Below are 22,231 nucleotides of genomic sequence, written 5' to 3'. Positions count from 1 at the left end.
AGCCAATTAGTGAGCTGGAAGTCATTTCAGCATCAACGGCCTACATTTGCGTCTACATCTGCCTTTGGCTTATACTACATTGCGTCTTGCTGCTGGGTGTCTTTGATGGAGTGGTTAGCATATTTATCTCTGATTGCTCAGACACTCAGCAAAACAGTATTAACTACAGAGCTTTATGTCATGACTACATTTACAGTTTGCCTACTTATATCTTTTTTTTTTTTGTCTGCTTATATCGAGAATTTATATTGTGATTAAAATACTCTCAAAAATCATGTGTTTGGATGGACATCATGATTGTGCTCTTTAGTGATGGTCATCTTGTCATTTTACGTCACATTTACTGTCTAAGGACAGCGCTACCTAGCAGTCTCTGCTTATGAGAGTGATTGATACGGCTTAAAAAAATTCCCTTTCGTGTTGGTGGAATCAAAAATGATATGGAGACATGACATTTGGTTGTTTAAGAAGAGAGGGACGTTTTAGGAGTGAGAGAGAGAGAGAGACAGCAGAAAAACAGAGAGAGCGAGTTTTGAGATGTGAGAGATTTGTGACGTTTAGCGTGTTTGAAGTGTGTAGTTAATGTGTTGTCTTGTGTAGTTAGTGTGTAGTGTTGTGGATAGTGTTGTGTGTCAGAACAATGAGGTGACTGCTGTCTCCAGGTAGAAACAGAAGTGATACACCTGCCGCTATCAGACCTGCAGGTATCAGGTTGTGATGTTCTCCTTTATAGTGGACAGAAATATTTGGAGTGGCACGAATAATTTGTGTGGCATCTTATTGAATGCAGAACAGCTGATTGTTCTGTAAATAGTTTGCAATGGTTATTTAAAAAAAGGGGTAAAAGGTAAATGGCTGCAAATAACTTTGTTGTTTGCAAAACTTGTGCATATGACTTTAAAATTGACAATTTATATTTGCATTTAAAGTTATGAAATATGATTCATTAAACATGTTTGTGGTTGTTACAGTACAAAATAAAACTTTTTTTACTCAGATTTTATGTTTTTTGTCTGATTTTAGATCAATTGTGTCAATACAGTATGTCAAAATGAAAACATAACTTCAAATCCAGACACGTGAGGTTGTGCTGAAAAGGATGATACCAAACAAGGCAAATAAACAGTTTTTAAAGGTGAAATGTGGAGGGAAAATCAAAAGTAGTTAAAAATGGCCAATTATAACCTGGACCCCAGAGGGTTAAACATTTTTTAAAGTAACGCAATAGTTACTAGGAGTTGAAAATAGGAGATGAAAATAAAAAGAAGTGATAACAGAAGTCTTTCAGCCGTATTTGAATTCTAAATATGATGACTCAGCTGTGCTGCTCATAATGTAGGAGGGGGTTGACGGTGACCACAGACATACATTGGCACAGACCTAAACCTATCTGACACCTAATTAGCTCATTCTTCCACAGGGACTGTGTGTGTATAAAATGAAAAACACAATTAACACCACATACAGTATGTCACCCAGGTGTGCTTTAGAACAGTAACCTGTTAAACCTTTATTGATTTACCTTTTCAAAACTTGCGTCCAGATTTTATGGCATGGGTGCAGGAGGATTACATAAACATCATGTTATATCAGAGTAATAATGTGACTATTGATCCCTGAAGGAAAATGCTATTTCCACTCAGTCTCCTATAGTGAGAACATGAGATTGGCTCAAAGGTCATACTGTTGTCAGTGGAAGAAATTCAGTGATAAATTCAGTTTGTCATAGATACATACATACAAAATCATTTATACATCTGTGAAATTCTGTTAAAGTACCATTCAACATATGTAAAACTGAAATTGTTCAGTGAAAAATGTAATAAATACGTGAAAACTGCTACTCTCTATAAAAGAAATGCTCCTTTCCCCAGTTTGTCGCTGACTTGCCTTATATAAACCTTCCCTTCAATTCAATTTTTCAATTTAATTTTATTTATATAGTGCCAAATCACCAAGGAAGAAGACCTTACATTAAGTTCCAACTCCAACCAGTTAAGAGTTTCAGCAGGGTTCTTGTGGACTCCTCCAGGCTGAGCTGTGGATTATTTTTTCAGGCTTCTTCTAGCTGGCCAATGGGCCAGTAAATGAAATTAAGAAAAACATGTAGACGAAGGAAACGCGTCATTGTCCTCTCAGTAGGGAAGCAGCAAACAGCTAAATGAGGAACTGAGCTAAGCAGTGTTATATTTATCACTTATATTAGATATTCATAAATGCTTGCAGGCATATAGTATGATCAAGAACGATACCATTAACAAAAAAGTAACCATTTCAAAACTTGCTTCAAAATGCTGATGGCTCAACTAGTGCCCTTTTACACCTAATTGGAAAATTTACTGAACACTGCATTATTATTTAAGTTGCTTTAGTCTACCCACAATGCATACCTGCAAGCCACTTTAGATGACAGAATGACACTGCTCACATACACAGGGTACAAGGGCTCACTTTGATTCTGACAGATGTCCCAACAAAACCTAAAACCTGCAAAGTGACTGAGTTCTTTAAGTGACCTTTCAGCATAGCAGAGTCAAGACGGGGTAAGCTGCTCTCCACCTCAGGTGCCACAGTATGAGGGACAGAAACCATTGGTATGTGGACCTAAAGGGTGAGTTTTCCATGGGCAGTAGTCCCAACACGGTAAATGCTTGGCACACAGCATATAATACATTACACTGTAACTCTTTACACCCAACGCTGTTCACAGGGCATCAGTCTCCATCTTTCCCAGCTGTCACTTCTCCCAGCAGATCACTTCACCAGGTAATTTTACCACTGTAGTTGCAACTGAATGTAATTACCCCTTCATTGTAGATTAGAGCACATGCTCCCTCTCCCTCCATCCACTACTAACCTTGAAGATCAGAAATATGCTGAGAGTGCCTCCTGGCACTCCAGGTCTCATTAGCTAATTGAAATGGCCCTTCCTAGGAGGGGAGCAATATGTTGGCTTAACAAGAAAGCCATTTAGGAGTGATCTGAAGACAGTGACCATCACTCAGAGGAACTAAGCTGAATGTATAAGACTTTTGTCTCTGGAAACATATTGCAGATGCAGCTGATGGTATTCATCTACCATTCATATACCACTACCGACACATTCAAAGTTTTAGCAATTTTAAAGTGATGGTGGACTGCTGTTTCTCTTTACTTAGAATTCAAGAAAAGAAGGCAAGAAATTCCACAAATGAACCCTTACAAGACACACCTGTGAAGTGAAAACCATTTTAGGTGAGAGAAGGCAAAAGGTTTGCAGCACTGTCAAAAAAGCAAAAAGGTTGGCTACTTTCAGGAACCTAAAACATAAGATGGCAGCATGGTGGCCAGTGTTGGGAAGGTTACTTTTAAAATGTATTCCATTACAGAATACAGAATACATGCCCTAAAATGTATTCTGTAACGTATTCCGTTACGTTACTCAATGACAGTAACGTATTCTGAATACTTTGGATTACTTAATATATTATCATGCTTTTTACAACTATGTGAATGTACTATTGCTGTGATTTATTACTGTTACTGAAGGTCCGCGGCTCCGAACCCATAGTAAAGGGACCTCTGACTAATACAGCGGGTTCCGTGTCGGGCTCGTAGCCGAAAAATAGCTTTACTTTGTTGTGTGGGTCAACTTTGCTTGCGAGAGACAAAGAGAGGCGTTGAAAGGCCGCTCCAACCAAGCTTATTGTTTCGGAGGAAAACGCGAACACGGTGTACAATCGAGTCTTAATAGCTTACTTACAACTGGGCTCGTCAGGCACTCTTCTTGGCTGCAGTGGTTATTATTATATTTAGGAGAGTGACGAAGAATTAGAGGCACAAGAAGACAAGGTTAAGCATGAGGAATAATCACAAGGAATGAGGAACATGGAGGCCTACTTACCACCAGAAGGTAGCTGACTAGTGAAGGTCTGTACTGGTCTTAGTGGCTAAATTGATTAGCCGCCTATGGATTACAGGTGAGGAACCCACAAGGGTGGACACAGGACAACACAGTTTCCAGATGGAAAACCACCAGACACTCGCTCAGACCATGACAGTCACTGCTACCTGTTACGCTTATCACTAATTCTAATGTTTTAACCAGGTCATATTGTGGTAACCATTACCACCCACTGACATAAGAGAAAGTACTCTACTGGTCGTTGCATTAAAAGCATCATGTTCAATTTGAAGTTACTCTTCAAGACCAGTTAAGTGAAATGAAATAATTTCTCACAACACACTAGTGTTCCGTCTTATGTATTGCTGCCAACTGTCTCTGATTTGCATAAAAATGTAATGGTGACTATTCGGACTTATCTGTTAACCTTCTTACTGTTGCTTTTTTAAATGTGCTTCTTATTACTGAATAATAATAATAATAATAATAATAATAATAATAATAATAATAATAATAATAATAAGATAATATTTTGTACAACCACAATAGATTGGAAACAAAACCATCAAGCTGAACTCAAGGTCAGTTAAAATATAACATAAAATTCACATTCACAGGCATTGCAGTATCCATTCAGCCATCTTTGCTTAACCTCTCGATTTTCATGAATTTAAAACAACTAAACAAGTGACCAATAAGGATTTTAGCCAGTTGTATCATGAGTGTTTGTTAGCTAAGCAAAGGTTTGGATTTGGTTCCAAGTGTTTAATTTGGTTCGCTTGAACCATTTTCTGTTCTGTGACTGCAATTTGTGTTTTTGAAGATCAAAACCTTTTTTTTACTCAGAAGATATCAGTGAATGCTGTTTTGTTAATGCCACTAATAATAAAACTAATTTATTTATAATATGTCCTTTGGTAATGGAGCTTGATGCTCCACGGTAAGGCATTAGTGAGAGACAGATTTTTCAGTGGGAAAACTTCCTGTTGCAAAAGTATCGATTTTTCCCAAACCATGATTCAAAAACAATTTTCTTAAACCTCATAGTAGACATGTGTGACTAAATCTTATTAGCAACTTCAAAGATCCCAACAGAACACAGACTATTGATAATTTCTGCAAACCTGTGGCATGTCCACACAATTATCATTAAAAATGGATGTTTTTTTCTGAAATCCTGTCAAGCACAGTGTGATGGTGGCAACATGCTACTAACCTGGCGGTGAGAAACAGGGGGTGGTGGATTTTTCAAAGATGATAAATGAGAGGAAGGAGAGAGACAAGATTGAGGAGGATGGATTAAAAGGGATTCTCTGTGGGTCCTCTGTTCAGTGTAAGATATCATCTTTAGCTCACTTTTAATCAAACCAATTACCAGTGGAATATTAGCATTCTATAGTTTTGCATTGTGCAGAAGAAATATTAATGGAAAAACAGATTAAATAGCAGAGGGATTTAATTAGTGATCTTTTCAGCATTATGCACACCAAAACAACTCTAACTCAAGGATACTCAGAATTTAGAACTTTCATTATGCAAAAATCTAAAGTCTACAAGGGAAAAGATTTATAAACAATGCTGCTATTTACCATTTGCTGCATATGTAAGCAAACTTTTAATGGTCTGAATAGAAAAGCATTATATAAGAACCAGTCCATTTATATTGTTTTAATGTGCTAAACACAGACACCTAGACCATCTTTTCCTACATAGAAGCTTTAATTGTGACAAAACAGTTTTGTCTGATTAATTATCTGCATGTCCAACTTGCCTTTCATGGCACTCTAAAATGATTTTATCCAAGTGCCTGCTGGATTGGGAAATCCACGGGGGAATTACAGCACAATTACAGTCTTGCAGTTTAAGAGAAGCTTCCTCTCATCTGGTCATTCACACACACATATTTAACACATTTTATAAATGTCTGTGTAAATGAGTTCAGTTTAAAATGTGTGTCACTATGCCTCACACCTTGTGGATGTCAGTGAGACGCCACAAATTTTCAAAATTTGATGTCCTTAAATGAGACTGGGTTGGAACATGTCAACTTTATGTGAAGAGAAAAAGCAGACAAGACACAAAGACTTGTGGTAGCAGTAAACTTAATTTAAATTAGGTAGGAAAAGGTCGGCACTTGATGAAAAAAATATGTATAAAGTACGACAGTGCTCGTCACCATTTTCACTGGCGTTTTCCAATTCATTCCAGGCCAGCTGTTAATGTGTCTTTGTCGATCATCCAACCGTTTCCGAAACATCACATCATGATTTCATGTCTTTTATTGAAATTCAATTAAATATTTGAAACTATAGTACACTTTCATGTTAATAGTTTACAGACAACAGATAATGTCTTCAGCCAAATGTGGATGTAAGTTATGCTTAGGAGGACTAAAATGGACTGGGAATGTTGACTGGAGGGAAATACTGAATGTAACTGTGTTTGTTTTTATAAACACTTCGGTGTGGGCAATGATGACAACAACAACAAAAAAATACAGACTTGATATTTAAGTTTCTACAAATACGTTTTGTTCAAATGAATTGAAACCACGGCTGCCTTGAGGGGAAGTAGATACATCATGAAGGAAGGATTTAATAACTGGTAAACACAGTGGCTTGTCTGCATTCTTTTAGCATTTCTTTACCATGTGGCTTCTTCTAGTCTAGAAGCTTGTGCTTAAAGTGCTGCTTTATAGTATTTTTCTGGAATTTATGACACTGATTCCCCAGACGTTTAGCATAGAATGATATCTATAGCCTCCATTTATTAGATTTTGTAAGTCAAAGTTCTGGAAACTGAAACAGCATCAGCACATTACAGTATGAATAAGTCCTCGGGCAAAAATTGTATATGCAGACCAGAAGACAGATTCAGATTTAATGTGCATTTAAGATACATATTAATGTAAATGTGACAATGTTAAACATCCTGTGGATGTGGTCATAATGCAAGACAAATGGCTTGCAAATAGCTTTGTTTCCGTGGGAGACATCATTTAGCATTTAGCTTTGCGTCTGTTTGTGCATGTATGAATTGAAATCAATGTTTGGTTTATCCCTACACAGCTTTACTCTGAAAGTTACATTTTTAAGCAAATGCAATGGCTATGTTTGCTAGATAAGTGTGTCTGTATGCATTTATGCTAATGTATGCATATGAATAAATGTTTTTCTGAGTATGCTCATATAATAAGTCATCATACGCTAACCTCATAGCATGTTTAGCTGAGTCCCCGGGGTGGGGGGAGGTTTCCTCTGACTAACATGCTGCCATGGTGGATTGGTCAGGAGGAGACAGTGGATGAATATTTCACTTTGCTTAGCTGTTAATATTGCTAAAGACAAGTCCCTTTCCTGTGTACTATTTAAGATTCAGCACATGTGAGGAGATGCATTGAATATTATCAGCGGCTATTGTCATAATTTGTGAGTTTCATATTTTGAATTCATTCCATAGCCTTCTCCACTACTCCTTAATGTCAAGATGCTATGTGTCTGTGGTATTTGTCACTCTATAAGTGCTTCTTTCTTGCATCTTGTCTTTAGTTTTGCTTTCTATTTGTCATTTTCCCTGATTGCATTCACCTGTGCCTCATTTTCCCAGCTGTGTTCATTTAACGGATTGCTGTGTGTGTATAAATATTTCTTTGTTGCATTATCTGTTATCCTTTACAGCGTGTTCCCCTTTTTTATGGTCTCCTGCATTCTGCTGGATTTTCCACATGCTGTGTCATTATTTATGTACACATGCTGTGTAGATCACATATTGCACATTATAGTTTGCCTCATCTCATGTGAGTTTTACCTGAAGACTTACATTGAATGGTAAATGGCCTATATTTATATAGCCCTTTACTAGTCCCTAAGGACCCCAAAGCGCTTTACATATCCAATCATCCACCCATTCACACACACATTCACACACTGGTGATGGCAAGCTACATTGTAACCACAGCCACCCTGTACATTAAACTTGTCTTCCTGAGATGAAACAAAACAGCCTTTCCAAACCAAATGTGGCTTCCCTCTGCTGTAGCTCCGATTAAAGGAACAGGACTGTCCAGTCAGGTCTGGAGTCAGCTGCCCCCTGGTGTCACTGTATATTATTGCAGAACTGAACACAGCACCTCCATCTGAGAGGGACAAAGATCTGAGATGTTGCACAGGGACTTAGGATGAAAACGTAAACATATTGGCGTGTGAACATCAAATATGAGTGAATTTCATACTCATCGTGCAAGTGTTTGACCTAAACATGATTTATTATACATCAAGAGAGCCAATATGATAAAACGATTTATAGAAAGACACTGGAAGAAAACTTCTTGATATATAATTCTTGTACTTATCACCTTAATTATTTGATAGATTTTTATCTGTAAGTGTGATGTGTGATGTGGTGTGTGTTGTGTGTGTGGTGTGTTGTGTGTGATGTGTGTTATGTATGTTCAGTGTGTGTGTGTGTGTGTGTGTTGTGATGTGTTGATGTGTTGTGTGTGTGTGTGTTGTGTGTGGTGTGGGCGGGGCATACTAAATTTGAATGTAAACGCGAAATAGTGATTCTGGTCCCACTTCATAATGCCAGCTTCACCGATCAATAAATCATTTTCAGACACTGCTGATCGGGACCACAGCTGTTGGTAGCTCTGAGGGTATGTGTGTACCATAGTATCAGATTTATACAGTATAGTACGGTGGAAAATGTTTTAATGAGAGAACATCTGTGTGGACAGACCGCGCGCGCATGTGTGTGTGTGTGTGTGTGTCCCCTTCCATCTGTCTTTCTGTCTCATTGTACGATGTGCATACTATACTGGTGCATACAGTCACGTTAATCTTCTCTTGGGGTTCATCTCTATCTGTTTATCTGACTTTCAACTGTGTCTCTGTATTTCTTTGTTTGTAGCACCCTACCCTCTGTCTAATGGGGGCTGGGGGTGGGGTGGGGTGATCTGCTGCAGAGCTGAAGGAATGGAGTCAGCTCCTCTCTTCTCCTTTTGTCTTTATTTTCATCCACCAGTCTCTTCTTCTTTGTCCTCTTCTTTCATCATTTTCTTCTGTTCTTCTTCCTTTCTTCTTTTTTCTACTCTTTTGTGTTTTCATTTGTCCATTTACTTTTCAGTTCTTCACTTTTTCCTTTCTTGTTTGTCCTCTTCTGATTTTTCCTCTCATCTCTCACTATCCCCGCCGTGTAATATCCACCCTGATCTGTCCTCTTGTCTTTATTATATATTCTCTCTTTTTGTCCTCTTTGCTTTTGTCCTCATGTTTGTTATTTAATCCCTGATTCTCCTCTTCTTGGGGTTGCCCTCTTTTGTTTTTTGCTCTTTTTATCCATGTTGAATTCAGTTTTTTCAATGCTCTCTTCTTATTCACTTTCCCCTCATCCTCCTATTGAGACCCCTCTTACCTTCTTCTTACTTCTACTTTCTCCCTTCTTCTCCTCTTTTCCATCTCGCTCTGATTTTTCTCTTTACTCATGCTCTTTACATATCTCCTCTTTTTTTTACCTCTGTTATCACTTTTCTTTTCTCTCCTCTCTTCTATTGTCCTCTCCTGTCCTCTGGCTGAGCTATTGTCTTTGTAATACATTTCGACAGTGACATTAATGAAAGCACTGTGCATTTAACGACCGATATCTCCGGAAATTCCTCAGCATTCTTTGTCATTGCTCACACTGACAGCCACACATGCATACACATCTGAAATAATACACTCAACTGGCCGCTCACATAAACATAATCAGTGCAGGAAATAGCAGGTCTGTAAACCTGTAAACATGGTGACTAAGTGTGTGTTAAGTTTTTAAATATGATTTTTTTGTGCAAGTGTGTTTGACATCATTAAAAGACAAGTGTCATTTACAGGTGTCATTTAATTCAGCGTGACTAATACTTGGCTGTGTGTGTGCTATGATAGGACACAAGTGTGACCATCAAAACAAAGGAGGGTGGGAACTGCTAAGCTAAAACGATATGGTGAGAAAGAGTATGTGGGCAGAAGAGAGCAACTAGGCATGAATTGTTAGGTGAAGGAAAAGTTTATTAAGAGGATGAAATAGAGGGAGGGATAGGGACAAGTTGAGGAGCAGCTTGGGAAAAAGAAAGTGAGAGGGCACACAAAAAAAACAAAGTAAAGATGGAATAAAGGAGAAAAGACATTAACAGAATATTAGCAATGTTGTGGTAGAGACGAGCCATGGGATGACCCTGACTTCATTAGCTACACATTAAAATATTAGATATAGAGAAAATAAAATAAAACACAAAGTTACCATCATTTTATAAAATCCGCATGATCCTGTCATTTGGAATGCTTCAGTGACCTATATTTAAATTTCAAGTAGTGAAATAACAGACTATATCTGTATGCTATAAGTTCTAATTCCACTTTTATTACCCTTAATAAATAAAAGGTTTCTTTCCAAACCCACTAGTTGGTGGCTTCCTAAAAACGAACATCATGTTGTACTCAGGAAGTCTCGAAACTCGTGACTAAGACCAACAACTCATCAGGGATCTGTTTACTGAGATCAAAGAAGCTGAAATAGGTTTGTTCATAGACTTCTGGCCATGCACGTTGACTTCTGTAAACCATTAGAGGAGCCCCCCACTAGCCATTAGAAAGACTGCAGGCTTAAGGAAAGTCTACATTGGCTGCACTTTTCACACCCAGAAGCTCCCTCCATCTTTTCTATACACAGCATGGAGGAAACCATAGCTTCCTTTCTTGTGCGGTAAAGGTGAAATATTTGTAGAAACCGCGTCACTAACAAAGATCTGGTGAATGACCAATAAAAACTCACCAAACTGGTGAATAAAAACAATACAAAGGGAACTTGGAGCCATTAAGATTTTTTTAAAATGTATTGTACCCATGTACAGTATACTACAGCATACTCCCCAAAAAATTTGTGCAAGCTACTATTATTAACTATAGTTTTATTTTCAAGTTAGGTGATCTCTGTGGGAATAAGTGTTTGAAAAAAAAAATGGGCTGGTGTTTTCAACACTCACAGTGGATGCATTAGGGAACACTTGAGGTTCAGTATCTTGCACAAAACTACTCTGGCACATGCACAGAAGAATCGATGCATTAATCATCCGATTTGTAGGTGGACTGCTCTACCAGCACATCCCTGGATGCCCCAAACGTTGCCAATAATTTTAAAAGAATGTTCAGTTAGTTGAAAGATTTATTGGCTGCATAATAATGGATAGTATAAGAGCAGCTCCTTAAAGCTAATTTGTTCATACTCTGCTTTAGAGTATCAACACGTTTTCAGTGATTTAATTCTACTTCACCAAGATCTCAGTAAGAAGCCCTGTTTATAGACGATACCATGTTTTCTTGCTCTTTCTTCAGTAATGTTAGTCATCTTTTTCATGCATATGTGCAGCATGATAAACCAACCTTTAAAAAATGCTCAGAGGTTGTCTGTACAGTGCATGCATACGCTCTGCTGTAGCTATTTATGCTGTAGTTACACATTGATATGTTCATGTGTCGTGTACGTGTTTAGTTTTCTTTAGTGTTTTGTATGCTAGCACTAAAAGACTACAACTTAACATGTATGTATTTATGTGCCTTAAGAAGCTGCTATTTTTCTGTGTGTGTGTGTGTGTGTGTGTGTGTATGTGTCACACGGTGGCATGTGAAGTTTTGACCCAAGTATGAACTCATCACTGACATTTACAAGGCCTTTATGCTGCTGTCTGTGTTTGTTTCTCTGTGTATGTGTGTGTGTGTACACATTCCCTGGAGGGCACACACATGAAAGCACACATACGCACTTGGATCCATCAGTCTAGATGGGTGGATTGCAGAAATTGAAAAGAAAAACCACGCCTCTTGTTGTCGGGCTCAGCAAGTCTTCAGAAATGTTGGTTGTAGTCTTATAACAATGTTTTTCTCTTTTTTCAGTTTTTTGGCAGTAGTAAATTATTTTCCAAATTATAATCACTATGCAAATGAAAAATTAGAACTAAAATTATCCTTATGTTGATGTCTGATTGTTTCCAGGCAAGAACAATGATAAAGGCTTTTATTTCTCGGTCTCAGGTGTGGAGGCAGAACTTCTTTCTGAAGCAGCACCTGTGATTGTTTGGAGACTCATCGAGACCATCAAGAAACATGGTGAGAGAAAAAGCAACATCATTGTGTACTAAGTATATTTATTACCAGGTAACTACACACAATGCCATCATTTATTTGGAAGCCAACCACTTACATGTATTGAGATTAAATATATATATAACTATATATCTATATAATATATACGGTTAATAAATGTAAGTATCGATAGAGAGGACTTTATTTATTACCAGGGTATATCAAAAAATATATTACTAGAGGATGAGGCTACTTATATTCAAATTATTATAAATTATTGGATAATTATTAGGTAGGTATACATGCTCTTTCTTAATTATAATATATTAACTCACCGAGATATAATGCAATATATTGTCAAGATAATTTTTCTTCAAATTTGCCCTAATATTCATTCATACTACAGAGGAGGCTCTCACATTTTGCAAAAATTGTATCAGCCTTAACCATTAAGATCAGTATTCTTTGCATTCAATTATAATCTCAGCATGTGACCACTGAGTACATTTCTGCATGTGTACATTTCTGCTTCTGGGCTACAAATCCAACATGATGATTAGTGAGCTTTAAATATGCTCCGAGCCTTATTTTCAAATGTTGCAGAGAGCCAGGCTGGTTTTACTTTTCATGAGTCTAACCATGTCCTGACTCCTGCTCTGTGGTTAGAGATGTGAGATTAATCTCCATCTTTTCATTCCGTCACTTATTTAAAAATAAATCCACCTTCTCCCACATGAGAAATAATAAATATGTGTGGTATGGTTCTGTCTTCTGAGGGCAGCAGGTGAAGAATTTTATAATTCAACAGGGCTGCATGAAAAATATAACACAATTCACCACATTTAGCCTGGAGCCTGAATAGCAGACTTGATCATTTGTATAATATAATGTATATCACTGTTTCTTAGCCCAGAGGAACATCATATTTTCTGTCTGACACAGTCATTTCTCGACTGACTTCGTTCCTCTTTGTCCGCTTGTGTGTGCTGTCCAGATCTTAATGATTCTCTGTACCAAGCCCCACCAGCATCCAGTGGACCTGTAGAGCTCCGCCAGTCTCTAGAATCAGGTACGGACCCCTTCAAAATAAGTTAAATGTTGGAGCAAAAATAATGTATAATAATGTATTCAGTAAATATTTACTGAAAGGGTTTTTTATGAGGTGCCAGTTCAATCAAACGTCCAAGATAAGGCGGTAATGAGCTGAGTCTCAGACTCTGAATGTGACCGATTTGTCTGAGTATTTAAGGAAAATATTGCTTGACCATTCATATCTAAATGATAGAAATATTTTAAATCATATCACAATGAAAGTGATCATTCTCTTTACATCTCAGTGTCATGAGCTGTGTACAGGCAGAAACTGTGGACCCAAGGTGCAGACACTTTGAGCAGGCAGGCAGGGCAGAGAGCATAGGATGAGGGAGACCACAACACAGATCAAAGAAAACACAGGGCTTAAATACACAGAGGGAGCAATCAGGGAATGGGAGACGGGAGGGAAACACAGCTGGGACAAATCAGGGCTAAGACATGGGAAGCAAAACCAAACACATTAACATGAGACACGAACCTTTAAAGTAAAACAGGAAACATAACACAGAGACGCGGACTTGACAAGGGGACACAGCTGACAGGGGAGACAGAGCAACTATGGAACACAGAGACATAAACTATAAGACAGAGAACTCTAAGAAACCAAAAAACTAGAAATGATAAATAATATCAAAATCAAAGTTCAACAATGATGTAAAACTGAAAACCCCTAACACTCAGAACCTGCAAAGATTCTCATATTGCCTCTTTGCATCCACTAACTTACTCCCATCTTTGGCCAAAATTAATTATTGTCTCTGGGAATGGGCTTGACTACCAGTATGTCAGTGTCAAGTTGACAACTGCTGATCATATTTGGTGATGTGATGTGTGGTGATCACCAGCTGGCACCAGAAACATGTCACCAAACAGCTGATTAGTATGAGGTTGACATGAAAAAGGTTATTGTAACCAGTGTGTCAAAGGTAGCCCTTAAAACATTTTCCATTATGTTAAAAAGGGACAGTGCTCTTGATAAAAGTATCACTAAGTATCAGTATAATAATGTTACGACCCGTCTAGGACCAGGCAATAAACAAGACTGACACATCCGCACCCCTGACCTTACCAAAACAAAGTCAAAAATAAAGACAGAGTCTGACCTCCTTAACTAAGTCAAAAAGGAGAAAACGGGTGATCAAAAGAAACGGCAGCTCACCCCTACCCACTCCACTTCCACAACTTTTAAAGCCACTGCAGAACAGTGGCTGCCACAGGTTAACCTGCTGGGTCATAGAGGAGAAACACGAGGACCTCTCCCGCCGTAGCACTCCAGCCTCCTTTTAATGGGCGGGTCCTCCAGCTGGAACCAGTCACGTCGGGGCGGTGTATCCACGCACCAACCGGAGCAGGGCTGAATTAACATAAAAAGATGCATCACCTGCACAAAACAAAACACATGAACATGCAAGTTCGGAACACTAAGAATATAAATACCAGTATTTGTATTTATAAAATCCTAACACTACCTATGACTTAGTTTTTGACTCTTGGTGTCGGCATGGTAACTACTGCTGTACTCCCTGTCTGTCATGGAAACTTGTCAGCACACTGTAAACCTGAGGAAATTTAAAATTTAAAGTTAATAAACGTAAAAGTTCAAGCATACAAATCTCACCTTTGTGTTCTTTTTTAATTAAGCAAAAGTCAAACAGGACCTTTGATAAATCAAAACTGTAATAAGTCAAAAGTGCCTCATTCAGCCATTTACACTAGCACCTTTTTCGACACTGCAGTGGTTTCTATCTTATATTCACATATCGGTGAACACATCAGAGAGCAACTTGGGTTTCAGTATCTTGCTCAAGGATACTTGACCAACCGAATTAGCTGATCACCTGCTCTAGAGTATTGTCTTTTATAACATCAAACACAAAGGAGCTATTCATTTGTTTATTTTGTAGCAGGAAAATCTGCCCTTTACACTTGATAGCATTTAGTACCATTTTAACATTGCTGATGATTTTGGGTATTTCTTAAGAGTTCCTAATAGAAAAAAATGACCAGACGTTTCTTGCCTGTGTTCAATGAGCACAGAGTAATACACGTCCATGATCAGTGATCCAAACACTGTGAGTGTAATATTCACAGGCTCTGGTCACACAGAAAAGCTCACTTGCACGCATGTGGTGTGAGTAAACAGTAAATACATGGCTTTAATCTGCACCAACTACTTACAGTGTAGATATTTAGCATTTAGATTCACAGCAACAACAACATCTTTGATTTTAAGGAAAATTTCATGGAAGATGTTCACACATTAAATATTCTGTTGTAGGAATACTAAACTGAGGGAAATGAAATAATTGAATTATCAATAACTGGGGATCCTCCAAGCGCTTCTATCACAGACCCAATGGTTGGTAAAAAGATACCTATTTTATCTTTTAAGTACCTTATTGTGCCTTTAGGGGTACAAAAGCTTGTCTCATGGGTTGTATCTTTTAAAGTATTGATGTTGTGTCCTTAGGCTGGAGTCTAATCTAGCTGTCATAGAAAGAAGACAGGGTACACCCTGGATACACCCTGACATTATTAAGTCATTAATTAATTTATCGTGCAGTTATTAAACGTGGGAGGAAATCCATGCAGATACAAGGAGAAGATGCGAAGTCGACACAGGAACATGGCAGCCAAACAGGAGAATTAAATCAAATTAAATAAGGGACTCTGACCCGAAGGATGGAGAGCCAGTCCAGATCAGGGGTATCTGGGATCTAACAAAGTGCAAACCAGAAAATATCCTGGGCATATACAAACTGTGGCACAGTGGTTCAGTAGTTAGCACTCCTGTCTCACAGGAAGAAGGCTCCTGGTTCCAATCACAGCAGGGGCCTTTTTAAATGGAGTACATGTCCTTGCATGGGTTTCTTCCAGATGGTACCTTTGCTTGAATCGCATAAAATAATGTTAAAATAGTGTGCTTTTTACTGCTTGATAATATATTGTATATCTACCATTCTGTATACATAAATAGCTGGTGTTCCAGTAATTATTCTTATTGATTAGATTTCTCTATATTGTAACAGCATGGGCGAAAACTGTTTTTTAAACTCTATCACTATTACCAGTTCTTTCAGGTCAGATAATTATTGAATTATTGACTTACAGGCACCTCTTTTGTTTCACTTAACACTGACTTCACACAGGTCCCTTTTCTCTTCTTGTTCCACACCTCCTAGCAATAACTGCACAAACATGGTTGCTCTATTCAGAATTGTCCTGAATGCATTCAAACTGGTACACGTACAATGACATGAAAAAGCATTTTGCCCCTTCCAGATTTCTTTGGTTTTTACATATTTGTCACACTTTCAGGTCATCAAACAAATGTTATTGTTACAGAAATATAACTTAAGTAAATATAAAATGCAATTTATTATGGGTAAAAAAGCTATCCAAATCTATCTGCCCCCCTTCCCAGCATTGGCAGGTGTACCAAAATTACTCCAGAGTAGAAAAACATCTAATCCGGGAGATAAAAAGAGAGGAAGAGACTGAGCAAAAATGTGATCCATCTTTGACTTCTGTGGCAAAAACCTATGCCGACCAAAAAAAGAACATAAAGGCTTTTATTAGGTTTAGGGGCAATTGTCTGCTAACTATAGCTCAGTGGAGCAGATCATCTACTAGTTGGAAGGTTGGTGGTTTGATCACTGGCTGCTGTAGTCTGTATGCCAACATATCCTTGCTGAACCCCAAGTAGCTGCCCTATTTGTTCATCAGAGTGTGAATATTAGATAGAAAAAGCATAGAAAAAAGTGCTTGTGTGAATGAGGGATGTTGTATAAAGTGCTTTGACTGCTTAAGTAGAGTAGAAGAGTACAAAATAAAAACCATCCCATACTACACAGGGGCCATGGAGGTTTGCAAAGTCCTATTCTTTTGATAAATGAAATCATCATTTTAAAAATATTTTTTATTTACCGAGGTTACCTTCATCTAACATAAAAATGTGTTTGATGTCATGCAAGTGTGTGCAAAATGTGATAATATGCCACAAATGCTTTTTCACTGTACTGTATATGTAACTGTCTAAAAGCTATTTGGTTAGCAGACAAATAAGATTACAAGTGAAGCCTTCTTGTGTACTAAAATAGCAACATCAAACATTTGTTTTAGCTTGTGCACTCAATTGAAACTGAAATTATGTTTCTTATCTTTTCAAACAAAGTGACTCTTGCTAAAATTAAATGGGCTCTTCCTTTTGCTGTGTTGGTTAATTTGTAATCATCTGCAAGCAACAAGTGGATCATCAGAAAACACAGCTCCAAAACCAGGTAAAGTAGATAGTCAGGAAAAAAGACAAAGCTTGGCCAAATTGTAGTATTTGAAGTTCAGTTTTGGCACCACCAGGGAGTGCTCTGGCTCTGTACTTTAATTTTGGGAGAAAGGGGAGGGGAGCTTACAAAATTACACTCTAGACTCCACTCTCAGTTGGAGCATGGTAAGCAGGTAGCTGGCCAGGAGGATATGAGACATTTATTCTTAGTTTTTGTTATTTATGCGTATGATAGTGGGTCAAAAACAGATATTTCATTAGTTCTTACCAGTATGGTGTGATGTTATATAAAGCTTATATAAAACTGAATTTTGCCCTAACACATGTCCACTCTCTGGCACATTTACATGGAATTATTATTGTTAAAATATTATTTTTATTGTAATAACAAGAAGAATATTAAGATAATGGTTAATCGAGTGCACTCCCTCTAATTTTAAATATTAGTAATATAATTTACAAAGTAAATCTTGAATGAAGATAATTCTAAAACTATTTAAAAATGTATTTTATGGACTGATGCAGAACTAATTTCGGTGTTTCAGTAGTTATGCTACCTGGAATCCTAAGAGGTTAGTACTAATGATGCTACATCACTATTATGTATTTTTCATCATTTATGTTATATGTTATTGTCTTTCTAAGGCTCTTAAGAACACAAACACACACACACACACACACAGAAATACTAAACACACACACACACACACACACACACACACACACAGCTATAAACATAGGCTTAGGTAATACATCATACTTTCAAAAGGTTTTAAAAAGACTGAAGACATTGGATGCTGAGCCACACAACATAGTAAATGGACTGATTCCTATATAGTACTTTTGTTATTTATCCGAGCACTCAAAACACTTTACACAGCTTGCCAGATACATGCGTATAGATACATGCGCACACACCTGAAACCTGACCCTTTTTAGACCATTACCATTGGGTATGCACATATTATTGAATTAAAGAAGCTGACATATAGGCAGAGAAATATATAACAAAGCCCTGACATGCACACCCAGATATATGTTAAAGCATAAAGGGGCTGAATGACAGAAATTGCATGCACTCTATAACTGTGTTCTGTATGATATGTGATCTAACACAGGTGGACAGAGTTTATGGAATATAAATATATCAAAAGGTAACTTGTGGGGAGATTTGTGTTGACGTCTGAGTATGAGGTCATGTGAATAGTCATATAGGAAGGGTTTGGATGAAATACTGAAGGGCACGTAGGGGTGGTATATGTGAGAAACAATGGAGAGAGAGTGGGAGGGAAACAAGAAAGGAAACACTGTCTTCCTCCGTGCCTCAGCATCACACACAGGAATATTTTTCTCTTTCAATTATGGTTTTGAATTACACACTCAGAAGAAATACAAGGCAAAGATAAAGAAATATAATGAATGAGTGTTTTTCTTTAAGTATAGACTGTCTATACTGCAATCACTGTGGCTGATGTAATATCGCCTGTTGGCTTGTGGAATCCACATTTTGAAGCCTTAATGTTTAACTTTTGGCCACCACCATGTTAGCGTTTCACAGACCATATTGACAATATTTGGATGATGGAGTGGAGTACTAAGTTATCAGCTAATGCAAGTTTGTTCCACAAGCTGCACCAACAAAAACTGTAGGGGGCACAGATATACGTGCCTACTAATTGGTATTACCTAAAAGAATAATAAAGTACTAGAATTTCACTAAACAAAACTAAAGAACAAACTTCTTGGATGGCCTGTACAACAAAGATTTGTTACATAGTTCTGTGAAGCAGGGTCCAAAAAGCAGAAACTACAATACCATTTTGAACATTCAGCAAAGAGCTAAGTTATGAAAAAATCTCATTATTAGCCACAGTGCCTTTGTTATGAAGATGTGACTATTAATAGAGCCCCAAATTGTATTTTGTACTACAAAGGCTGTAAAGATACGTTTTACCCCTGAGCCTTAATGCTGTATCGTCAACAAGAGCAGCCCAGCTGTCATAGGGCAAAATATAAGGTGCACCCTGGACAGGTCCCCACCGATAAACCTAAACCCACCAACTGCATGTCTTTGGACTGTGGAGAAAGCTATCAGAGCGAACCCATCCAGACATGGGGAGAGCATGCAAACTACATACAGAAAGGCCTTGGCCAGATAGTGGATTGAAACCCAGGACCTTTTTACTATGAGGCAACAATGCTAACCACTGCAACACCCTGCTGCCCTATTTAAAAAATAAAAATAAAAATTTGACAAATAATAGGCAACAAAGTCATGTTTACTCTCATGGCAATCCAGTGTTCCACAGCTATTTTTCCTCCTGTATCTGAGGTTTGACTTACAGACAAACTGTGGTTTGCACAGAAGTCCAAGAATAAAAACCCGCTCAGGGTCAGATCCTTGAACCCGTTCCTCTCAATCACGTCCCTCCAGGTCTCACTGTTGTTGCCCAATGAGCGTTGAAGTCTCGGTCGGTCCGCCAGGGCCTCAGCTCCTGGTCGCAGCCCGGCACACATTGCACCCGACCTCTACTGCCTGTGGGGCCTGGCGCCTCCTGCAAGTGGTGGCCCTATTGCTACAAAGTCAAAGGTTAACCAGGAAATATGCAAGTCTTGAAGGTCATTTCCAAATCCTCTATCCATGTTTGTATACTGTGTATGGTAGTACATTTATATACTGCAATAGACTTAGATTGCCATGATGTACTGAGCGTTTCTCCTTCTCTCACTCCTTTTTCACTGACCATGTGTTTATACACTCCATTTAATTATGAGTTATTATTAATCTCTGGCTCCCTTCCAGAGTGTGTCTACCTCTTGTTGCGGCTTCTCTGAATTATTTTAGGGTCTTTAATTTAGAACATTAAGTGGCTTTAGGAGACTTTTGTTCTGATGTGGCACTATGAAAACTAAACTGAATTGAATAACTGATAATAGTAAATAAAACCTTTGTTGGAACGGTGTTCTGATGTTTCAGAGGCAGTGAAACATCAGTCTGCAGGAAGTATATCCAAGCTGCTGAAGTACTCTGACTTCTCTGTTCTGCATTTGTGTTGCATGTTATGGAATAATATTATGTAACAGGGAGTTGTATATTGTACAGAAATTCTCACATTATTCCACAGCCTCAGATCCTGCCAACTGACATGATTGGCTGTGTGTGCTTTATTTGGTATGTTGCACGTGTACAGTATTTTCTTAGAGGAGTCAAAGTGAGCGTATAAGTGTCTGAGTTACTCTGAAAGGGTTTAGGAACATTACCTCATCAAATTGACCTGTGATTGGTACATGGCCTGAGAGTTGCCATGGTAACAGCTAGCCTTTTTTAGCAGACTGGTTCTGCCGTGCCCACACAGCGCTCAGTGAGTTGGCCCAGTAACACTGTGTGTGTGCTGGAACTTCTGTATCTGTGAGTACCAGCATGTGTTTCACACCTGAAGAGTGACAACATCTATCTATCTATCTATCTATCTATCTATCTATCTATCTATCTATCGAGAGAGAGAGAGAGAGAGAGAGAGAGAGAGAGAGAGGCACTCCAGTAGCCTGCCATTGCCACCCTGGCAAATGGTACACACCAAGAGTGATGCTTGGTTGTTGGTGTACCCTGCAGTTTATTTCCTCCTGCAGCTAAAACATCTTGTTTGAGATAGTGGATCAACTGAGGATTTCACTAAAAGCTATTATAAGCTGTGCAAAAGTACTTTAGAGTTTAAGAATGTTCTTTCTGTGAAAAGTATAAAAGTAGTAGTGTTTTTTTGATTTTATTACAATAGGAAACATCTTTACTTTGTATGTGTACTAGTATCTCTGGTGTGAGGCCTCTGAGTATGTGTGTTTTATGCTTTTAACTGAGTTTGAAGTAGTTGCTTGTGATGATTACATGGAAGTGCTCAGATATATGCAAACACACAAACACTGTGCAATGGCACAGAGTGGGCAGTGTCTGTTTTGGAAATGATGACTCATGTTCACTTAAACTGTTACAGAATATTCTGCTACACAGATTATAAAACAGTGTGCATGGAAGCATAGAGAGACACTGCAGATAGATGAGGACATACTACTTTGTTATCTTTGCTCACATTTTCCCATCAAATTATTTGGTTGCCTCTCACAGCAACAAGCAATCTACAACACCGGAACTCTTAAATAATATTATTTCTTTTTGCATTTTTTAGTGCTCTTCAGTCTCTCTCTCTCTTCCCTTTTGAACTTTTATGTCCTTTTTTATTCACTCATTCATCGCCATTCCTTTTCTTCTCCCTTGTGCTTCAGTGACAGTGGCTGCTGAGTTCAGCAAAACAGAAATTAAAATCACTCCTCTACTCCATCTTTTTCTTCCATCTGCATCCTTCTATTCTTTCTGTCTCTGCTACCAGTTGTCTCCCAGTCTCTGTCCTGCTATTGGTTGGAAGTGATGTCATCATCTTCCTCTGGGGTCCGTCAGTAACCTATTGGAATCCAGTAATTTTACAGTCAGCAGCTGCACATACTCATAAACAGCTGATCAGACATTCGTTCACAGTGGATGTGTGGTGGAAACAGTCAGTCAGTTTGTCGCAAAGCATTTGGTAAAAATTGATAAAATGGTTCTTTGGCTCCAAATACAGCAAGTATTTTTAAGAACTTGCTAGAGGAACATTTTATTCCACTAACACTAATTGCATTATATATTTATTATTTTTCACCCAAGAGGGAAAACAAAGTGTAGAAATATACAGGGAGTGCAGAATTATTAGGCAAGTTGTATTTTTGAGGAATAATTTTATTATTGAACAACAACCATGTTCTCAATGAACCCAAAACACTCATTAATATCAAAGCTGAATGTTTTTGGAAGTAGTTTTTAGTTTG

At 38.1% G+C, this 22,231-nt stretch overlaps 1 protein-coding gene across 4 annotated transcripts in view; it reads left to right on the top strand.

Annotated features, from left to right (window-relative positions):
• Positions 1-22,231, top strand: part of pik3r3b (phosphoinositide-3-kinase, regulatory subunit 3b (gamma)) — a 188,473-nt gene that overhangs the window by 43,926 nt on the left and 122,316 nt on the right. For all 4 annotated transcript variants that reach the window (XM_042221467.1, XM_042221468.1, XM_042221466.1 and 1 more), the window contains 2 exons: positions 11,947-12,021; positions 12,992-13,066. In XM_042221467.1, coding sequence (XP_042077401.1) covers positions 11,947-12,021; positions 12,992-13,066 — 150 coding nt within the window. The remainder of the gene's footprint in view (positions 1-11,946; positions 12,022-12,991; positions 13,067-22,231) is intronic.

This window comes from Haplochromis burtoni, unplaced genomic scaffold, assembly GCF_018398535.1.
Source record: "Haplochromis burtoni strain Fernald_Lab_line unplaced genomic scaffold, NCSU_Asbu1 Contig_67, whole genome shotgun sequence".
Lineage (NCBI taxonomy): Eukaryota > Metazoa > Chordata > Actinopteri > Cichliformes > Cichlidae > Haplochromis > Haplochromis burtoni.
Note: the sequence above shows the minus strand (reverse complement) of the source record. Positions and strands in the feature narration are given on the sequence as shown.